The sequence below is a fragment of the Oncorhynchus tshawytscha genome, linkage group LG25 (assembly GCF_018296145.1).
Source record: "Oncorhynchus tshawytscha isolate Ot180627B linkage group LG25, Otsh_v2.0, whole genome shotgun sequence".
Classification (NCBI taxonomy): Eukaryota; Metazoa; Chordata; class Actinopteri; order Salmoniformes; family Salmonidae; genus Oncorhynchus; species Oncorhynchus tshawytscha.
Genome location: NC_056453.1, coordinates 34,250,038 through 34,273,059, shown reverse-complemented (window position 1 = coordinate 34,273,059; position 23,022 = coordinate 34,250,038). Strand labels below are relative to the sequence as shown.

General features: G+C 39.6%; 1 protein-coding gene across 4 annotated transcripts in view; it reads right to left on the bottom strand.

The window, feature by feature from the left end:
- col21a1 (collagen, type XXI, alpha 1) overlaps positions 1 to 20,180 on the bottom strand; it is a 45,907-nt gene extending 25,727 nt beyond the window's left edge. Inside the window, exons 1-10 of one of the 4 annotated variants that reach the window (XM_024388294.2) lie at positions 19,949 to 20,180; positions 15,981 to 16,111; positions 15,203 to 15,763; positions 13,841 to 14,006; positions 9,097 to 9,325; positions 7,399 to 7,572; positions 6,498 to 6,575; positions 5,758 to 5,766; positions 3,871 to 3,960; positions 2,557 to 2,619 (exon numbers count right to left, since the gene is read on the bottom strand). In XM_024388294.2, coding sequence (XP_024244062.1) covers positions 2,557 to 2,619; positions 3,871 to 3,960; positions 5,758 to 5,766; positions 6,498 to 6,575; positions 7,399 to 7,572; positions 9,097 to 9,325; positions 13,841 to 14,006; positions 15,203 to 15,763; positions 15,981 to 16,080 — 1,470 coding nt within the window. In that variant the 5' untranslated portion in view covers positions 16,081 to 16,111; positions 19,949 to 20,180. Of the gene's footprint in view, positions 1 to 2,556; positions 2,620 to 3,870; positions 3,961 to 5,757; positions 5,767 to 6,497; positions 6,576 to 7,398; positions 7,573 to 9,096; positions 9,326 to 13,840; positions 14,007 to 15,202; positions 15,764 to 15,980; positions 16,112 to 19,825; positions 19,925 to 19,948 lie in introns of those variants that run through there. The other 3 variants (XM_024388291.2, XM_024388292.2, XM_024388293.2) reach the window with 3 other exon arrangements.
- Positions 20,181 to 23,022: the final 2,842 nt, after the last annotated feature.

The following is a 23,022-nucleotide window of genomic DNA, read 5'->3' as shown; positions in this document are numbered from 1 at the left end:
CTTTCATTGTTATGTAGTGTAGAGGGTTTGAAGGAAACTAATATCTTTCCTCTGGTTACAAAGGAAAGGCTTCACAAGATATTTATGAAAGACACTCTCTCATCCCTTTATGGCACTTTGGAGGAAGATTTGCTCCAATAATGCATTGCCAGTATTTAAAGGCCACAACATGTTCACGAAGAATTCATCTTTGTATTGTAAACTGGTTTACAATTCTCGTGACCTCAGTCATCAGTAGAGATTAGTATCGAGTGCAAGTTGAACACCCCACACAGACCAACGTATTGTCCTTCCAACCGTACAGCATTTCAAAGCCTCTAATGGAAAAAGCTAGGAAAATATAGGACTTCAAAATGTCATCCGAACAGTGAGTTGATAAAGAGTTCATTGATAGATAACAATGAACAAATTGAGTTCATAAAAATTAGTGAAACAATGGTTATTTTGTCCCTGATATAGTTTAGGCAGAAAATGACACAATAGTCTTTGTTACATGACTATTTACAAGAATAATGATGATATTCAAAATTGACTTTATATGCCACTTTGGGCAAACATTACTGAGTCATTACAGGGTGGTTTTCCGGACACAGATTCAGACTAGTCCTGAATTAAAAATAACTTTTAATGTAGATTCTCCATTGAGCTTACTTTTTAGTCCAATACTAGGTTTAATCTGTGTCCAGGAAATCGCCCTTCAAGTTCAAAGTGATGGTAGAGCTGGTACAAGCAAACAAGCAATATCAGCAAATGTGCCACATGTTTTCAGTTACTGAATTTCAAGGTTCTTATGTAAGTATTCATACAGACACTCTTACCTCCTGCTTAACAGTTTCAGTGAAATCTGAGTCATACCACAAAAAACAACAAAAGCCAAACCGCTAATGCACAAACGCCTACTAAAAAATCTACTGCTTCTGTAAGATTTATCTTGTTACAGTGACAGTCCCCTGCGAGGTAACATGTGCTGTACTGTTTCATGGAAACAATGAGCATGAGTCCTCTTAAAACACATGTCAGATTTCCAAAAACATTTGCTTCATGGCATGAAGTCTAGCCCTTAGAAATGAACAGTCCCCTAAAGGTCATGATCCAATCCACTAAGGGTCTATTCAATCAATTCTGGTAAGACAATTCTGCTCTAACTCAAAGAAATCAAACACCAACATGGAACGAAGATATGTAGGGACTTTATCATTAAGCTAGACACTAGGTTAGAGAGACATTCACCTTTACAAATTACACAACAGATTATTCTCTTTTCCTTTCTGCTTGATGTTAGAGAGCATCTCAGGGAGGACTTGCTCCTTGACTATCTTCATGATCTGTTTCATAATCGTTATGTTCTGACTATAAGCCACTTAACATGTAATCAGGTGAAGATCCAATATGCTTTAGCATCTTCAGTGGCAACCAGATCATTATATCAAATCTACACTTAGAAAAAAAGGGTTCTAAAAGGGTTCTTCGGCTGTCCACATAGGATAACCCTCTTTGGTTCCAGGAATAACTTTTAGGGTTTCATGTAGAACCCTCTGTGGAAAGGGTCCTACATGGAACCAGAAAGAGTTCTACGTGGAACCAAAAAAGGGTTATCCTATAGGGACAGCCGAAGAACCCTTTTTGGTTCTAGATAGCACCTTTTTTCTACTCTCTGCAGATTTCTGTATGTTAGAAACTGTGGCAGCGGGGATTACTTACGTTTGAGTACAATCTAGTCTACAAATAGTAGATCTGGGCCCGTATCCACAAAGCGTCTCAAAGTAGGAGTGCTGATCTAGGATATGTCCATATAATCTTAATCTTTGTGATCAACACTCCTACTCTGAGACACTTTGTGGATACGGGCCCTGGACTTATTAAGCATATTTAACACAAAGCTTTTCTGCAAATAATGAAATTTGATCTCCATCTGGCCCGCCTCCATCTGGCCCGCCTCCATCTGGCCCGCCTCCATCTGGCCCACCTCCATCTGGCCCGCCTCTATCTGGCCCGCCTCGTGTGCCCAGTTATCACACTGGCAGGAGTCATAAAGTTTCTCCTGCCACCCAGTAGGGAGAAAAAGCCTTTAGAGTTAAGTACCAGATACTGTACTTAACACTCAGACATGAACCTCTTTTAAGCATGTGAAAAATGCCCTGAAATCCCTAGAAGGTAAATCCTGTTGGAGAAAGGGTACTATTAGCATCACTATGTACTCTACCTCGGGTGCCGATGGCATGGGCGTCAATTAAGGCAGCCCCCTGCACCTGATTCAGAGGGTTTGGGTTAAACGTAGAATACACGTTTTGGTTGAATGCATTCAGTTGTGCCACTGACTAGGTATCCCCTTTCACCCTCTCTCTCCAAGTGTGCTCTTTAACCGTTACAACATTAAAGGGAATTCTCTTGACATCCAAAACATCCAACTGGCATCCAACTGATTTGAATGCCCATTCAGCAATGTCCCGAATAGCAATTCATCCATTTTCAATGCATTTATTTTCTCCAAAAGTGTTGGATTCTGATGGGTGTTGAGTAAGTAGATGTTTGTATATTAAACTATGTAGTACTCACAGGCTTACCATCAGCACCAGCAGGACCAGCTTGACCTGGGTTCCCTGTTGTTCCTGCTTCCCCCTGACAGAGAACACAGCATGTTATTGACTGGACCATTTTGATCTTTAAAACAACACAATTGCACCACTCATGAAACCGCTGAACTACTCAGAAACTGTTTGTCTATTGCATGCTGCAAAGCAGCACCGATTTGGTTTTAAAACATGTTCTTTGTGAGGAGCATCAAACAGAAATGCTTTTTATCTTTCCTGGAAAAGACCTTTCAAGGTTTTACAGACTTTATCAGTACGAAAGATCATTCTGAGTTCATGTCTCAGCAGGACATGTTGAGCTTTACTTGATTCAAGATGCCCTTTGCTACAATTCCTGTTAATATATCAGCCCCATAGGAGGCTGGTGGGAAGATATATAGGAGGACGGGTTCATTGTAATGGATGGAAGGGAGTAAATTGAATAGTAAGAAACACATAACAATTATGGAAACATGTTTAACTCCATTCCATTGATACCATTCCATCCATTACAATGAGACCATCCTCCTGTAGCTCCTCCCAATAGTTTCCTCTGATTCAGCCCAAAAGATCCATCTGTGAACCAGCCATGCTTGTAGCCTTTTGGATGTATTATTAAAACCTTTAAGAGCAATCTTTTCCTGTTGAAAAACGTGTACCCATGCGTGACTATGGCCTTATAAACACAAACATGCATGCAACCTTGTGCACTTTTACAGAATAAAATGACCTGTTGCTGTGGTAATATTGCTTAAAGGTGAAACGTTTTAGTTTAACTTTTAACATCTTGTAAATTCTTTGGCATATGCTCTGTGAACAATTAAATGTGTCACACAGCACTTTATTTTGTGGCCCATTTAAGGAAACTTTATTTTGCCTAGGAGCCAGTCTGTTTGTACTTTTAGTCAACTTGTCATTCTCTTGCCAAACAATCTGTAACTAGTCCCTTTTTCAATGGTTCATTATTTCCATCAATAAAGACGTTGGACAGTGGGGCAGGTCTTATTGATAACATCTTCCAACCACAACCCAATCACATGCATTGCTGTCACAGTGACGTACTGTAGGCACAAAGCCACATCCGTTTGAACCGCATCTTTCTATTTGGCTGTACGTTCACGTCTTGCATGAATTGGTCATGCAAGTTGTGGGTAGACAAAACCATTTATGTCAGAAAACTGTTCAAAAGTGAAACGCTTTCAGAAGTGTATTTGATTTGCACAGCATCATGTCCTGATGGAAGGAGTTGACACCTGATTTAGAAACTGGCAAGCGCGGTGATGTAACCCTTCTGACTGACCTTCATTCCTTGAAGACCAGGAGGTCCGGGAGGACAGGTACATGGTTCTGGAGTCGGGTCCACGTCTATGTCACCAGGGCCATTGGCGCACTGGAATAAACAAGAAACACGCACACCATTCACTAATGGCACGTAGCCCTTTCCAGCGGTCAAACCACCAAATCGCCCTCTAGTGGCCTCATGGGTGGAAAGTTATTAATATTTTTCGGAATTTCATAATTAATCAAGACGATTAAAAAAACAGCCAAAAATCAAGTGTTTCAATGTCAAACTTTTTTTCCCTCTTATTTCTTCTGTTACGTATATAAAGTGTAATATTTGGATGCAAACTCAAAATTGAATACATTTCAACTCTATATCTGACATGGTACAGGTGTCTTTTTTTTAAGCCCATAGCCATGTGTGTGAGGTGTGTACTTTTCTTTCAAAGTAGACTACCAAGAAACACTCTGCCTACTGCAGTAAAAGGTTTGAACATAGTGATCACTAAGCCATACTCTTGTCATATGGAAGACATACGAGCAATTAATCAAAGATATGTCTGATTTTCTGCTAACAGACACTCAGAAAACTGAAGCCAAGGGAGTGCATTCAGTTCAGGTCTCTTAGCAGTCGTATCATTTAGCATTTGGCAGCCTAGTAGCATTCACACAGCAGACACTTCCAGAAAAATGACTTTGCAAACATAGTTCTAGAGACAAAGGGCTATATTACATGTTTATAGCAAGAGACAAAAAAACCTTGACTGCATATTAGTACAAATATGTTTGCTTGCTTGACGCAAGGGAAAAATATTACTTTGGACTTACCCTGGAATTCATAAAATGTAACTATAGGTATGTTCAACATAACATTATTACCATGTGATTACTTTTGTATTACCGGTAGCCTAGCGGTTAAGAGTGTTGGGCCAGTAACTGAAAGGACACTGGTGCAAATTGTCAAGCCGGCAAGGTGGTAAAAATCTGACGTTTTGCCCTTGAGCAAGGCAGTTAACCCCCAACAACAACTGCTCCCCGGGCGCCTATGATGTGGACGTCGATTACAGAAGACCCCCGCACTTCGCTGATTCAGAGGGGTTTGGTTAAATGCGGAAGACACATTCCGATTGAATGCATTCAGTTGTGCAATTGACTAGGTATCCCCTTTCCCTTGCCTATTACAATGTTGTAACTATAGTTAGTGCTGTGTAGTTACCTGGGTATAAGGGAAACTTAAAAGAAAACTCCACCCAAAAACTATATTTTAGTTTGTTTCATGAGCCCCTTGTTGATATAGTCCCAAAATCTGTTGCATGTCAGCAACCACATTTTCAAGATACTGTATTTTCAAAATACAGTAATACAGTCAGTATTTTGCATTATATGATGGTGTGTATTGCATCATATAATTGCTGGCATGCAAAACAAATTGGGATTATATAAACAATGGACTAATAAAACCAATACCAAAAGATAGAATGTTGGGTGGAATTTTCCTTTAAGGTTAAGTGTTACCTATACATTGCACAACCCCTAGCAGATTAGTGATGGCAGGTAGCCTAGTGGGACAGTAACCGAAAGGTTGCTAGATCGAATCCCCGAGCTCACAAGGTAAAAATCTATTGTTCTGCACCTGAACAAGGCAGTTTACCCACTGTTCCTAGGCTGTCATTGTAAATAAGAATTTGTTCCTAACTGACTTGCCTAGTTGAATAAAGGTTAAATTAAAAAAATTATAAATTAAAAAAGTGACACTGCAAAAGACCATAAAATAAAGTATAGTCTTACCTCTCGCGATGAAAATGAAACTAGGGTTTACTTTGTAAGTTAGCAAAGCCATCAGCCAAAATACATACCTCGCCATCCTGGAAATAAAAGGAGCAAAGCCATCAGCCAAAATACATACCTCGCCATCCTGGAAATAAAAGGAGCGAGATTATGTCATGGAAGCGCCTGGAACCTGTAATCTCACACTAATAGACCAATTATTTTAGACGATAACACTGGTTGAAGGTAAATGAGACAATGCAAGACATGCAGGGAGAGAGAGAGAGATGCTGGCATGCGGTTGTGTTTTCAGTGCCTCTCTGTCCCTCTCTTTCTGTTTCTCCCAAACTGATATCCAGAAACCACATATGCAAAACAATGGTCTGGCATCGTGGGTTAGTAGTGAAAGCAATAGCCAAGCCAATGCAGCATTTGGCCACTGCTTCACAAACAGATTTGCTGTCAGATGGTAAAATAACAGTGAGAGCAATGTGCATGTGGCAAGCAGAGGTAAAGGCGCTCCACCACAGCACAGTAGAAAGCAGGATGAGGTCAAACAAGTGATACGTGTAATAATCTATAAAACACGGGTCATATATCGTGAATCATATTCCTAGTACCATATGATTCAATGCACAACTGAAAGAGGAGAAAGAAGAAAGAAAAAGTAACATTTTTTGACAAATTTCAACAGATTTCAAGATGAACATTGTATGGATTTTCCCCGATACTAAGTCATGGTGGTGGTATGGTGGTATACAGTATAGTGGTGCATTGAGATCACAAACCGGAAAATATGTGATCCCTTAAAAAATGTGGTTTGGTTTTAATGTGCCACATTAATTACAAGGACACATCCAAAAAGTTGGTTGTACTCACAACTCCAGGTATTTCACAGGCAGTCTCACGGTTGTTCTGCTCGGGGTCGCAGTAGATCCTGAGTTTCATAATCTCAAACTGTTAAAGATAAAGGAATTAATCGTACGGTCGGGGGAAAAGCATTTCAACACTAACAAGTGGCTACTTTATCTTGATAAGAGTTTTATAACGATTCATGAAAAGTAATAAGTCCCTCTCATCACCATACCAGGAAGTTATTTCTCTAGACTTAAGTGACACCTTCATTATATTTACCATAACTTGTAAGGATTTACTTGCAGGTCATTTTCAAGTTTTATGGGTTGAAAACAAATCCAGCAACATTCAGGTTGCACGTCTCAAATTAGCTTGGCCAAAAGTTGTTCATTTTAACACACATCATTATGATTGATTGCAGTTTGAGGATGTTTGGCACAGCACACCAAGTATCAACATGGCCTAATAAAGCAAAGACTAAATAAGACATAGAGGGCAGAGAGGTTCTTCGTGGCAAGATTTTCTAATCCACTGAGGTCAGTATGTTTTAGAGGAAAATGCAGAATATTGACTCTTCACATCCTACTGTTAAACAGTTAGACCAATAGCCGCTTAAACGCAATCCAATGTACAGATGTAGGATGTTAATTTGATCACAATGTTGAAGGAGAACTTTGCAAACTTGTGGTGTATTTTAGGTTTTAAAAGGCTTCTAAAATGTGTAATTTCCCTCGCAAAAAATTTATCAACCCCTACAAAAATGCCCATTAATTGTAATTCACATTTCCTGTTGCAGAAGGATTATTATCTTGTTGTAGCAAACTGGCTCAAATTAAGATCCTACATCTGTAAACGACAGTTGTCTTGCTCAAAGAAGCACAAATGCACGTTATTGGTTCTGAAAATGTTGTCTCCGGATACTTACTGGTACAGTCGTCTCTTTGCTGACATACTTTCCGATCTGGGTCTTCCCATTAATGAAGATACCAACAGGAGGTTCCAATGGCATGGTTTCAATTTCCAGGTCATCAACATACAGGGTAACATCCTGCTCAGTGACCAGTAGGCGAAGCTGGTGCCAGTTCTCATCAAATAGTTTCTATTTGACAAGAAAAGCGGATAAGGAATGATTATATATACAAAGGTCAACAAGGTCAAGGAGAATGTAGCAACCTACCTACTAGAGAGTGCAATGGATATGAAATTGTTGGGCAATCACAAAACACTGATAGAAAGAACAATGGAGAAACAAAGAATAAAGACAGCCTCAGCTTTAGAAGATCAGTTTCTTTTCTTTTTTGTTAAAATCACTAATCCATATGGTCAAAGCGTAAGAAATCTAAGGCTGCGTTTAGACAGGCACCTCAATACAGATATTTTTGAACTAATTGGTATTTTGACCAATAACAGATATTTTTTACATCAGATATCTTTTAGAGCTGATCTGATTGGTCAAAAGGACAACTAGTGAAAACAATATCAGAATTGGTCTGCCTGTCTAAAGGCAGACCATGATATTTAACTCAGGCATGTCAAGAAGCCATTGTAAAGTAGGCCTCGGCTAGCACAAGGCCAGTAGGAAAACGTTGGATGATTTGAAATAGTCTGATAAGGTGACTGATCTCCAAGAAGTTATTATTTAACCATATTGAATCATTCCTTCAATTCACTACATCCCATTCTCCTCAAATGTCAGTCTTCAATCCCCCCACATCCTAGTCCTTAGAAAGCTAGTTATTTTCCCGAAAATGCTTCTTCGGAATATAATGTAGCTTGTTGTCATATCATTAGTGTGTGTAGTAATAAACCCTATCACTGTTTTATGAGGACTCTCTGTGTTTCATGGACTGTAGAGACTGTACATCTGCCTCAGAGATTTTCATGATGATTGCCAGTTCTGGAGAGAAACAAATTAATGACTTAGCCAGACTATTTTTGTTTCTCTTTTCCAAATTTGATGTTTTATAAATGCCACAAACAGATCATGATTTTACATTTGTTGGGGCTCGGTACAGATTTATCATCTTAATCACTCTTTTGTTGCTGAGAATTTCACTGTTTCACAGGAAATGCACATGAGCTTCGTGATTTGCAAAAATGAATTGAAAACCTGCACTAACAGATGGTTATAGTAAAAAGTATCCCACTTTACAAGTAGCCTCATTTTGACCCGCTAAATGCCTAACCACCGCTCAAGCAACATTATGGATTAAACGTTCAAATCCTGTTGCTGCAGGATTATTTTGCTGTGACTATACTCATTCAAGGGGTTTTCTTTGCCTTGATGCAAAGCTGTCATCTTTGAAGAATCTCAAATATAAAATCTATTTTAATTTGTTTAACACATTTTCTGGTTACTACATGATTTCATGTGTTATTTCATACTTTTGATGTATTCAATATTACTAGAAAATAGTAAAAATAAAGAAAAACCCTTGAATGAGTAGGTGTATCTAAACCTTTGACTGGTACTGTAGGTAGGGGTAAAAGTGACTAGGCAATCAGGATAGATAATAAAAAGAGTACCAATAAACAGAGGTCAAATAAAGATCCAACATCTGTAAAGTACTATCATGTCATGTGTCTGTTTTGGTGGTTTGGAAGACTCATGGTGTTGAGGTACCTTGGAAGGTTCTTGTTGGAAGACCACTGTCTGAGTATCACCTGGTGCTACACTGGTTGTAGTGAACTTGACATTGCGTTCAAATCCGTTAAGTGTGACAGCCATTTGTGGTTTCCCGTTATTGGTCTGTACCCTCCATAAGTCCCACTCTTCCCTGAGCAGAGACCCCTTGTACCTCAGTGTGGACACAAAGACGTAGGACGGAGGCAGGCCGTCTGGAAACAAGTTCCTGTGGGCCAAAATTAAACAACTAGTCAATCACATCACCATGAAACAACCAGTCAATCACATCACTATGAAACCAGAGTGCTAAAGTAGACATGGCAACAGTGACACTCGTAGGAAAGGTTACCATCTTTACCTCACAATCTGTGGATACTACACGATTAGAAATGTAAAAAAAAGGATGTAAAACATCACAGCACAATTGAAAAATATATGGTACATGGAAACTAAACGAGGGTGGTCTATGGTGATAGGTGGGATGGGCTGAGGGGTGGGATTAAAGAGCTGAGGTCTACGGTGATAGGTGGGATAGGCTGAGATTGACTGAGGGTTGGGATTAAACAGCTGAGGTCTACGGTGATAGGTGGGATAGGCTGAGAGTGGCTGAGGGGCGGGATTAAACAGCTGAGGTCTACGGTGATAGGTGGGATAGGCTGAGAGTGGCTGAGGTTTGGGATTAAACAGCTGAGGTCTATGGTGATAGCTGGGATGGGCTGAGGGGTGGGATTAAAGAGCTGAGGTCTATGGTGATAGGTGGGATGGGCTGAGGGGTGGGATTAAACAGCTGAGGTCTATGGTGATAGCTGGGATGGGCTGAGGGGTGGGATTAAAGAGCTGAGGTCTATGGTGATAGGTGGGATGGGCTGAGGGGTGGGATTAAAGAGCTGAGGTCTATGGTGATAGGTGGGATGGGCTGAGGGGTGGGATTAAAGAGATTATGTTTGGTATTGTATTATTGTTATGTGAATGCTTTATATAAAAGTACCATGTATGTCAAATGTGCATGTAATATGTGTATGCAAAATGTATACGAAAATGTATTTATAAAATGTATGTACACTACCATTCAAAGTTTGGGTTCACTTAGACATTTCCTTATTTTTGAAAGAAAAGCTAATTTTGTCTATTAAAAGAACATCAAATTGATCAGAAATACAGTGTAGACATTGTTAATGTTGTAAATTACTATTATAGCTGGAAACGGCTAAAGGAATATCTACATAGGCGTACAGAGGCCCATTATCAACAACCATCACTCCTGTGTTCCAATGGCATGTTGTGTTAGCTAATCCAAGTTTATCATTTTAAAAGGCTAATTGGGGTGGCCGGGTAGCCTAGTGGTTAGAGTGTTGGACTAATAACCGAAAGGTTGCAAGTTCAAATCCCCGAGCTGACAAGATAAAAATCTGTCCTTCTGCCCCTGAACAGGCAGTTAACCCACTGTTCCTAGGCTGTCATTGAAAATAAGAATTTGTTCTTAACTGACTTGCCTACTAAGATAAAATAAAACTATTTTGCAATTATGTTAGCACAGCTGAAAACTGTTGTACTGATTGAAGAAGCAATAAGTAAGTAAGTAAGATGGCGCCTGAGAGGATGGCAGGTGTTATTTGTGTTATTTGTAACTTTTTTTAAATATTTTTTTGTACATAATGTTGCCGCTAGCTATTGCTCGCCTGAGGTAGAGTATCTCATGATAAGCTGTAGACCACACTACTTACTGAGATAGTTGTCATCTGCATTCTTTGTAGCTGTTTACATACCACCACAGTCAGAGGCTGGCACTAAGACAGCATTGAATGAGCTGTATTCCACCATAAACAAACAAGAAAATGCTCACCCAGAGGTGGCGCTCCTAGTTGCTGGGGACTTTAATGCAGGGAACCTTAAATCCATTTTACAAAATTTCTATCAGCATGTTAAATGTGCAACCAGAGGGAAAATAACTCTGGACCACCTATACTCCACACACAGAGATAAGTACAAAGCTCTCCTTCACTCTCCATTTGGCAAATCTGACCATAGTTTTATCCTCCTGACTCCTGATAACAAGCAAAAATTAAAGCAGGAAGCTCCAGTGACTAGATCAATAAAAAAAAGTGGTCAGAGGAAGCAGATGCTAAGCAACAGGACTGTTTTGCTAGCACAGACTGGAATATGTTCCGGGATTCCTCCTCTGATCAGTCATTGGCTTCATCAATAAGTGCATTGATGATGTTGTCCCCACAGTGGCTGTACTTACATACCCCAACCAGAAGCCATGGATTAGAGGCAGCATCCACACTGAGCTAAAGGCAAGAGCTGCCGCATTCAAGGAGCGGGACTCTAACCCGGAAGCTTATAAGAAATCCCGCTATGCCCTCCAACGAACCATCAAACAGGCAAAGCGTCAATACAGGGCTAAGGTCGAATCGTACTACACCGGCTCTGACGCTCATCGGATGTGGCAGGGCTTACAAACCATTACAGACTACAAAGGGAAGCACAGCCGAGAGCTGCCCAGTGACACAAGCCTACCAGACGAGCTAAACTACTTCTATGCTCGCTTCACACATGGAATAGCCTTCATTTCTCAGAACAAGAATAGACTGACGAGTTTCAGAAGAAAGTTATTTGTTTCTGGCCATTTTGAGCCTGTAATCGAAACCACAAATGCTGATGCTCCAGATACTCAACTTGTCTAAAGAAGGCCACTTTTATTGCTTCTTTAATCAGTACAACAGTTTTCAGCTGTGCTAACATAATTGTAAAAGGGTTTTCTAATGATCAATTAGCCTTTTGAAATGATAAACTTGGATTAGCTAACACAACATGCCATTGGAACACAGGAGTGATGGTTGCTGATAATGGGCCTCTGTACACCTATATAGATATTCCATTAAAAATCAGCCGTTTCCAGCTACAATAGTCAATTACAGCATTAACAATGTCAACACTGTATTTCTGATAAATTTGAAGCTATTTTAATTGACACATTTTTTTGCTTTTCATTCAAAAACAAGAACATTTCTAAGTGACCCCAAACCTTTCAACGGTAGTGTATAAGTGACCCCAAACCTTTCAACGGTAGTGTATATGTGACCCCAAACCTTTCAACGGTAGTGTATATGTGACCCCAAACCTTTCAACGGTAGTGTATATGTGACCCCAAACCTTTCAACGGTAGTGTATATGTGACCCCAAACCTTTCAACGGTAGTGTATATGTGACCCCAAACCTTTCAACGGTAGTGTATATGTGACCCCAAACCTTTCAACGGTAGTGTATATGCAGCAGAAAGGCTGTACAAATAAATAAATAAAGACATTTGTCTTGGTTAATAAAAAATACAAATAAAAAATTAAATATTGACACAGCCACTGGCGTTGCACATACGAGATTTGGGGGGTCAACGAGATTTGGGGTCCCCCAGCCCACCAAAAAAGCATCATACCATGAAAGAAATGTTCAGAATTATAGGAAATTAGCTTTATAACTACAACATTTTCTCTCAGCAATATGTAGAATGTCAGGAAATTAGCTCAGAGACTCTTGAAAGTCAGGACAATTATTGTCCGACAGGGAAATTGTATTTTATAGTTAAAAAATATGATTTTGTTGTGTTATTTTTATTTGAGCCCTAAAATGTACATTCATGAGAATCTTAGAAGGGACGAGATTTGTTTTAGGAATTCTCTAAACTTTCAAAATGCCTTTGTCCGGAGCAAAGGAACCCAATTTCAAACTTTCCAAAAAAGTGTTTAAAATTTTAAGAACTGGCAATGATGGTTATTAACTAGAAAATTATCTTATTGAGTTTCATGAAATAGCCATCTCTGACTTTAAAACCCCCTTGATTTGATTGACACACCCACACCCACAAGGTGATGTCATTTTGGATATTGAGTAGCTCCCTGTGTGTTTAAGTTAGAGACATACAGTACAATTTATTTCTATTGGCTGCAGCTCAATCCCCTCTTTCCGGATATATAAAGTTTTCACTTAATCCGTACAACGGGGCTTTTGAAAGTGGCCTTTTTATACACATGAGAGAATCCAGACAAGACATTCACAACAAATCTGTCTGTAAAACACAAACAGTGTGAGTGACAAACTAATAAGCTTCAGGGAAGTTGTCTGAAGGTAATCCAGTACCAGGCTGCAAAAAATGTATAGGTAAAATGTGCCAAAAATAACGTGACCAAACACGGGTCTAAGTTTTCTCATTCAAAACCATTTATTTTTTGCCATTTATTAATGTGTAGTTCAATGTGTTTCTATGGGCTGTAGCAATAAAGGTCAAATTCAATATTATATCAAATATGTTTTTTTTTATATAGGCCTTTAAACACTTGTTCGATAATAATTGTAAAAATAAAATGCCTTTTATGGTGTCTGATGGGGTTGGCAGGAATCCAGTTAGTTGCATTTTATGAAAACATACAGAAATTGGAGGTTGTTCCTTTACATGCTGTTATACTGTAGCTGATACTTTGGTCTATCAAAATATATGTTTAATTTTAATTTTAATTTTTATTAAGACAAATATTTGTGGAAAGAAAGTTGAGATTGTCCTGTCTTTCAAGAATCCCTGAGCTATAAAATAGCAAAACAATATATATACCTCATAGCCAAAATGTGTAAAATAGCATGAGATTAGCTATAAATCTGCACATTTTTCTCTCTGCCCACATGAAAAACAGGGGGCCCAGTGAAACTGTGCTACGCCACTGGACATAGCATGGTGTTTAAAGCTTACGTCGTGCTTTCACTCAGGTCAACGCGAGATGTCACCTGGAAGGCTTTGGAGCCATAGAAAGACCCTTGAGTTTTTTTGACCTTTTTGGCCAAATTAAGATACTGTAGAATATCGAAGCCCTTCACATCACCGTTATCGACTGAGATACTGCTTGGACAAACAGTCTCTGAAATAAAGAGAATGAGAGAATTTAGAACACAGCAGAGTACGTATTTTTGTGTGACTGGTTGAACATCACAAACACACTTTCATACCACCATCCTTTTTTCTGGTCGGGCTGCATGTTAATTTTGAGTTAAATCCATTTAATTTGACCTGGAAACCGAAGTGTCAGATAATCTGTTGTCAAAGGCATTGGAAAGGATCACTGGACATTTTGCAAATATGCAGGCTGTCTAAAGAACACCCCTCCCATTGTGAAAACCAGACTGAATTTGACCATTACACCCACCCCATAATCACTCATATTAATTATTACAGTAGGCTATTCATTTACATGGGATCAGGCATCCTTATTGTTTTTAAGTGGATACAACCACTCAAATAGGTCCGATTTTCCTAACTATTGTTTTATGCTTGGTTCTGGGAGTTGTTTTTGCTCTTGTTCTTGATGAAACCATTTTGTTTTAAATAGCTTCACTAACCTTTACTTCACTCTGAAGCATGAACCAGTATCTGGGCAAAGGAGATGATGAATATGACGAGATCGCCTCTCTGCACAAAACGCTACCATTCAAACTACCATTCACCAGCTCTGCAAGCGTCAAAATTTCAGATTTACTAACCAAATATGCCTGCGCTGCCAGGAACTATTGTAATTTACTGCCGTTACGCCATGTATGTTCCTTCAAAAAAGATTGAAATAAAAATCTACAAGCAAACAAAAAAAATCATTATGTATTGTTTCTTACCAGAAGGTGCCTCTTCCGGTCAAAAGTAATTGATAGCTGTTTTGTTGTTGTTGCTTGTTCATTTTTATTTAGGCCTTGGGCAGAGAGCAGATCACATCATATCATCCTCTCCTTTGCCCAGATATTGGGTCACCTGAAGCACTAACATCACATTGACATTACTCTCTTGGCACAGTTTGGCTCGTCATCCATAGTCATCAGCTTTAGAAAACATTTTACATTAACAATCATTAGATCTTGAGAAAAAAAATGATTTCAAGACAGTTCTTGGTTTTGAAGAGCTTCAATGTTTGGCAATGTGCAAACATGTTAAATGAACCGAAGAGTCCTTAAAGGCCCTCTCCTTCATTTTAACGAACAACAACAAAAATGATTGCCCCACTTGGTTTGTTATAAAGCTGAGGGATAGGGCTTATGACTGTCCCCATTTTGTCATCACAACAATGCCTACCTTCACACAATTTCTGCCTTATGGTTTCACGGATCTTGGAAATAGCTTTATAGTCATCAACGTAAAACACGTAGTTGGAGGAAGGCTTGTTTCCAATAGCATTCAACTCTGCCTCTTCTGTCTCAGATCCCACACCAATGGCAAAGATGATTATTCCTCTTCTCCTGGCTGCCTCTGCTGCAGCTTTCACCTCATCTTGTGACTTCCCGTCTGTTAGGACCACAGCGATTCTAGCAACGCCCTTTGGGCCTCTCTCAGACAGGTTAAACAGTTTGTCGCTAGCAAACTGTATGGCCGTCCCAGTCCTTGTATTTCCTCCCATGTAGTCAATGGATTCCATGGCTCTAATGAGATCCTTGATATGAAGGTGCTTCCCTAGTGGAATATTTATGATTGGATCATCACTGTATTGGACCACTCCGATCTGGGTGAACTTCTGTCCGATGTTAAAGCTTGTGGTAATGTTGACGAGCCATCGCTTCACTATTTCAAAGTTCACATCAGCTACACTCCATGAGCCGTCTAGGATAAAGACCAGATCACTTGCAACAGTCTTACAACCTGTAAGAGACAGGAGACACATGAGTGGTGTTACACAGCCTTGAGAAAAACATTAATGCTGAGTATTCACTTCTTCTAAAGGAATGGTCTTTACCAATACGGTTCATAGAGAGCTTTCCTGAACATCCGTTCTGTTTTTATAGTAAACCTGAGAGATAACGGACACCATGCAATGGAAATGTGTCACACATAACGATGAAGACAGAAGCACTCTTACTGAATCTCATGTCCTCATCTTGTGCTGTACAAGACAAGTGAAGGAGCATGAAGCACACACACCGCAAGACACAATGCATGGATCTTGTTTTGCAACCCATGATGCTGAAGTACCAAACTCCAATTGTGCCCCTATAGGGAAAGGGAAACAACACATGCATTGCTGAGATTGTCGTTACAATTGCTCATATCAGTTAACCAATCAAGACCGTGTTTCTTACTTGTCACTGCTGTTACTTGAATTGCATGCAATGCATATCTTAATATTGAAAGTAGACATATCTGTGACAAAAGATGGAGGGTCAGTATATTGCATTTGTTGTAAACAAGATAAAGCAAATTAAGTATGTGTTAGTGGCAATGAAACATGGAAGAGCATTCTGAGGTCTCTCTCTCTCACATACACTCGCTCTCTCTCACACACTCGCTCTCTCTCACACACTCGCTCTCTCTCACACACTCGCTCTCTCTCACACACTCGCTCTCTCTCTGTGTGTGTGAGTACTCAGAATTGTTTTGATCATACTTCTTTGTTTCCCTCTGGCTTCTTTAGGAAATGGTATATTTTATTGCAGTTTCCAGCCCGTGAAAGTTAGAAACTGCAGACATTATAAAAAGAAGCAGCTATAAATGAAGAACAGATATGTTCCATAGAAAGCATTTGTGGAAGGAAGGAAGGAAGGAAGGAAGGAAGGAAGGAAGGAAGGAAGGAAAGACCTTTAGTCAGCTCAGTCAATCCATCCGATCAACCTTAAGCAGTGGGTTTTCCTAAGACAATGACCAGACTTGGATAGAAGAATTCTGCAATGACCGAAATCTAACCCTGATCCACCATATGTAACTGTGCAGTCGGTTTGTTGTCACAGCCATAACATGACTGTGTTTTTCCACTCCCTGACCTGGGATTTGTGGCACAGCTCAGTGAGGCTCCAAACTGCCATGGTAGAGCCGGCCATTTTGTTCCGGTCTTTCCCCCCCAATCCGTCCAGAGCACTAGGGGAGGTCGCTGGAGCAGCAGCGTGACATGGGCAATTTGGTATGGTCAGTAAAATCCTGTATCCTTGGGACATTCCTACCATAAACCTTAACCTTAACCCCTACATTACCCTAACCCTAACCCTTACGGTTTTAAATTTCAACTTCAATGAGGTGACGTCAGAGTTGGGACTTCCCAATGATCCCAGATAGCAAAGACCCATTCGCTAGTACCCCAAACTGGATATTTCTACATTTCTGCTAAAGCCACATGGAATTCATTTATGGCGTCAGACAGTGAAATTCCAGCTCTGGACAGTGACCAAACACATGTAGTCATGACGAATGGATGGCAACCATTGTCCAAGACACCAAGAGACCGGGTTGTGATTGGACTACACAGTTAAAGGAACACATTCCTGAATGGGCTACATTAAAGCTTGATGGAGTAGGCACCAGCTGAGAATGCATGCCACAAAATTGTCTCAAATAACCCATGCACTTGTTTTGCAGGTCAGTGCAGTGCCGTCAACCATATGTTTATTTTTATTTTGTATGACCCAGTCATTGACCTCTGACGTTATTGGAGCAGTGCAGACACTTAATAGCTCTCCATCTTGGTCAAGAGGACGGGTCGCTGGTATGCAGTTTATTATAACCCCCCGACTAGAAAAACACGAAACAATATCCGTCATAAAGATTTTTTAAATCTGACATATTGCCTAAAACCCGTAACATGACTTCCAAATTCTATTCCAGACACCTTATTTATTATTATCGAGTCTGAGTTATTCATCTAGTTTGCAGCAATACTTTGTAAAATATTTATGTCATGCCTGGTGGGTTGCATCCAGCTGGACGTGGGAGTCAGGAAGCTCATGTTGAACAGCTGATTCCTCCCACTTTTCCAGAAAAGGTGCTACCAACAGAGTTAACCTGTTCGTGGTTCGAGCCGAAAGCACAAACTTATATAGATGATCACTTACGGATTTTCTGGTTCCTTCATCTGGTTCTTACCCTAACCTTTTTGGTTGCTATGGTCTTCTGATTGATAGAGTTGTTGTTAGGGATACATTTGAGATGTTGTTTTCACCACTCCAAAGCTAATTGGGGAAGTTAATGTGCACCTACTAGAATAGTTATTTAAACATTAGCACCTGCTGTCTTAAATTACTGTGTTTAATATGTCAACCATTGCATTTTGGACTGAACTCCTTTAAATAATGCAATTAAAAGTTATTCCATCCCAAAATCAACAGCTGCTGTTCAGCATGTACTACAACCAATGATTTATACAGCATGTACACTAGCTGACTGACTAGCTGTTTCTAAGCCACCGCGCCTCAATTGTGACACTCCGCCACCATTGTAAAAAATATTTTGGAAGCTATACATAAATACATTTATTTTTATACCTTCATTTGTTTTTGCCAGCTTTATTCTATTATAAGCTCCTTATTTTATTACAGACACATACATTTGATTATGTTAGCTAAGCAGAAAAATATATATATTTAGAAATATTCCTTAAAGTATAGTTTGTTACTTTCCCCACTACAAAAACAAAAATACTTACTGCCCAGTGCAGTAAAATATGTATATATTTCCACACTGAGGTTGGAATAATAATTTTAAATTCAGAAAATGATGATGATGCCCTTTTAGTGTAAGAGCTGTTTGAAAATACCGCCTGAAATGTCTGCCTGTTTTGATGGGAATTCCAACGCTCTCTGCCAATAACAGATCGTTTTTCAGTTATCCCTCCCCTCTCAGACCACTCCCAGACAGTCCTAGCAATATTCTTAGCAAACTAAGAAGCAATCTTTTTGTTCATGACCATATTAATAGAAAACAATTACAGTAAGTTATTAATTGTTACCCAGAAATGATTTGATATTGAGATACAAATGGCTGCTTTGGACCTTTAGATCCATGTCATTTTGTTCTTAAAAAATGTAATTGAAATACTGTAGAATTCCATTCATTCATGTGGAGGACTGCTTCTTCTGGGGAGTACCAATATGGCAGACTGGTGGTTTCAAAGCCTCTCTTTGGCCAATACATAGCATCAGCAATCCAGGGTTTATATACATAATTGATTACAACTTTGCCAAGGTAAGGGGAACGTTAATTACTGCCAAGTTCCTCAGGCACCAAGGGAAAAGCCAAAACATTATATTAGCTCTCCCTTGAAATCAAATCAAATAAGCAAAACCATGAACCCATATCATCACAGTAGACTAAACCACTTGGAGCCTGGGAGGGGTATATTATCATCCAATATGTTCCTATTTTAGAATGAGCTACAGGCTAGGGGTTTACTTTTGGGAATGCCTAACTTTTGTTTTATATAAATCTGTCACACTCACAGAAACTCATGAAAGCAATTTATGCAAACCCCTGATCTTGGTATTTCTATGGATTTTGTTCCCTCAACTTTCTTTTTCTGTTTATGAGAGGAGACTGAGTCGAGCGCCAAGCAGAGTTCAGTTAAATAATTCCATTCATTCTTTGCATATGACAGAGGCACAAACAAGGGACTGATAACTGCTCCTAATGTCTTCAGTATGCTACCTGCTGTCTGCTGCTGCAGCCGCTCAGATCATAGGAATTTAAACACTGGTAGATTATCACATCTATTGAGACATTGATAAAGCACAAAGCTTCAGTGAAAGCTACAACACACTAAAACACACTCAAAAACCAGAATGATCTGAAATTGTACTGAAAGTTCATACTCAGTCTAAATCCCAAAAGGATCCAACAGGTACAACTTGCTTTACAATGCATTAAACAATTGAATAATAAACACATTTCAAACAAGAAACAATCTGTTTCCTAAATTTAAACATGAAACATTCTTTAGCATACCGTAGATTAAAGTATTGGCATCAAAGGCCCTTGCAGACCCAAAATCAACAAGTGTACAAAATGTGGTTTTCCAAAAATGGCAAAAGCAAACCCCCCAACCCCCCCCCCAAAAAAAAAAGTTACCAGAGGTTAGTGTAGTCCGAGTGTCAGTGTCCCCCGTCACCTTCTCATATGTGCCCTGTGGCCATAACCGTGGCAAGGTCTAGGTAGAAGAAGAAGCTGTGTTGGGGGAAGAAGTTTCAGCACTGCACCAAATGTTCCTCCTGTGACTGAAAGCCTGCCCTCTCCATTCACTTTCCAGTTCTCTCACTCTCTCTCTCTCTCTCTCTCTCTCTCTCCTCTCTCTCTCTCGCGCTCTCTCTCTCTCTGCCTCTCTCTTCCCCTCTCTCCCCCTGCCTCCCCTTCTCACTTTCTTCCCCTCTCTCTTTCTCTCCCCCTCTTCCCTTTCACTTTCTTCACCTCCCTCCCTCCCCCTTCTCTCTACCCCTCTCTCTTCTCCTCTTTCTCTGCCTCTCTCCCTCTCTCTCTTTTCTCTGGGTCTTCTCCAACTTTTACTGACCAACAGCCACTCTTAATTATCCAGGCTAAAAGAGAGAGACACAGATAAGAAATACTGAGAGAGACAGCCTCTTTCTGTCAGTGCCAGGAGAAAAAGAGTAGTCAAAAGGACAGGATTGTGTGTGGGGGCTGAGGGTATACACATGAAGTCCTGAGGGTTCCAGGAACCAGGGTGGGTCCTAGATAAGGCTACAGGCTTTCACATGCTGGGACCAAACCTCGGGCTTGGTAACTGGCATTCTGTTCCGTTGTTTTTCATATTCCGTTGTTCTCCATAACTCCATCTGCCCATTGTCATTTTCCTATTGTGTGCTCATGGGAAGGGCTTACCAAGGTGGACAGCAGGAGATCATGTTGTACAAGTGAGCAATGAACAAGGGGCATAAAATGACTGTGATATGGTACCGTTCCTAGTAGCCTAGTTTTACAGCTGAAACTCGTCAAAAATGTCCAACCAAATCTGATATCAGTTGAGAATGTTGTTGTAGACTTCAGTTTGTCATATTTCTTTGAGTTTCATAGCTCTGCAGCATCCTGCATCAACTAATGACTCCATTTTGGCTTTCTGCACCTCAGTATTGCAATGATTAACGGGGGCAGTTTCAGCATACAGGCTGAAATACTCCCAGGGTAGCCCAGAATACACAATGTTAGGCCTTCACAATGTAAATCTCATGAGAATAAAAACACACATTGTACACATCAAGATGATTTCACAACCTGACCTAAGGGAACAAAAAATTCAGTGTAATAACTAAGATACACATGAAATGCTGTCCAGATGCTGTAGGACAGGGTTTCCCAATAGGCGGCACACGGGCCGAATTTGGCCTGCTGGTGATTTTATTTGTCCTCCCAAGTTTTCTGAGCAATTTCTTTATATATTTTTGGACATAAAATACTGTAACAACACCAGCAAATCAGCTCCAAGTGATTTTGATTTGGGAAGTCTGTTCCAAAGTATTCCCATGTATAATAGAGAGATAGATGTGGTCGTTTACAAATGTAAGCTGGGTTTGAAATTATTACGTTTAGTCAAATATTACATTATTTTTGGGCTTCTTGCGGTCAATTTGCAGTCTACAAATTATGTGAAATTATGTTCTGGCCCCGAGACCATCCGCTCAAGAAAAACTCTAGTTGACGATGCCTGCTGTAGGAGAATGCATTGAGTCAAGCATGATCGTCATCTGTTCGAGGAAAAAAGGGTTTACGCTACTGATACAAATAAAATGAAATGACATTTGTCACATACGCCGAATGCAACAGGTGTATATCTTACAGTGAAATGCTTACTTATAAGCCCTTAACCAACAGGTGTATATCTTACAGTGAAATGCTTACTTATAAGCCCTTAACCAACAGGTGTATATCTTACAGTGAAATGCTTACTTATAAGCCCTTAACCAACAGGTGTATATCTTACAGTGAAATGCTTACTTATAAGCCCTTAACCAACAGGTGTATATCTTACAGTGAAATGCTTACTTATAAGCCCTTAACCAACAGGTGTATACCTTACAGTGAAATGCTTACTTATAAGCCCTTAACCAACAGGTGTATATCTTACAGTGAAATACTTACTTATAAGCCCTTAACCAACAGGTGTATACCTTACAGTGAAATGCTTACTTATAAGCCCTTAACCAACAGGTGTATATCTTACAGTGAAATACTTACTTATAAGCCCTTAACCAACAGGTGTATATCTTACAGTGAAATACTTACTTATAAGCCCTTAACCAACAGGTGTATACCTTACAGTGAAATACTTACTTATAAGCCCTTAACCAACAGGTGTATATCTTACAGTGAAATGCTTACTTATAAGCCCTTAACCAACAGGTGTATATCTTACAGTGAAATGCTTACTTATAAGCCCTTAACCAACAGGTGTATACCTTACAGTGAAATGCTTACTTATAAGCCCTTAACCAACAGGTGTATATCTTACAGTGAAATACTTACTTATAAGCCCTTAACCAACAGGTGTATATCCTTACAGTGAAATGCTTACTTATAAGCCCTTAACCAACAGGTGTATACCTTACAGTGAAATGCCTTATAAGCCCTTAACCAACAGGTGTATATCTTACAGTGAAATACTTACTTATAAGCCCTTAACCAACAGGTGTATATCTTACAGTGAAATGCTTACTTATAAGCCCTTAACCAACAGGTGTATATCTTACAGTGAAATACTTACTTATAAGCCCTTAACCAACAGGTGTATATCTTACAGTGAAATGCTTACTTATAAGCCCTTAACCAACAGGTGTATATCTTACAGTGAAATGCTTACTTATAAGCCCTTAACCAACAGGTGTATATCGTTACAGAAATGCTTACTTATAAGCCCTTAACCAACAGGTGTAGACCTTACAGTGAAATGCTTACTTATAAGCCCTTAACCAACAGGTGTATATCTTACAGTGAAATGCTTACTTATAAGCCCTTAACCAACAGGTGTATATCTTACAGTGAAATACTTACTTATAAGCCCTTAACCAACAGGTGTATATCTTACAGTGAAATGCTTACTTATAAGCCCTTAACCAACAGGTGTATACCTTACAGTGAAATGCTTACTTATAAGCCCTTAACCAACAGGTGTATATCTTACAGTGAAATGCTTACTT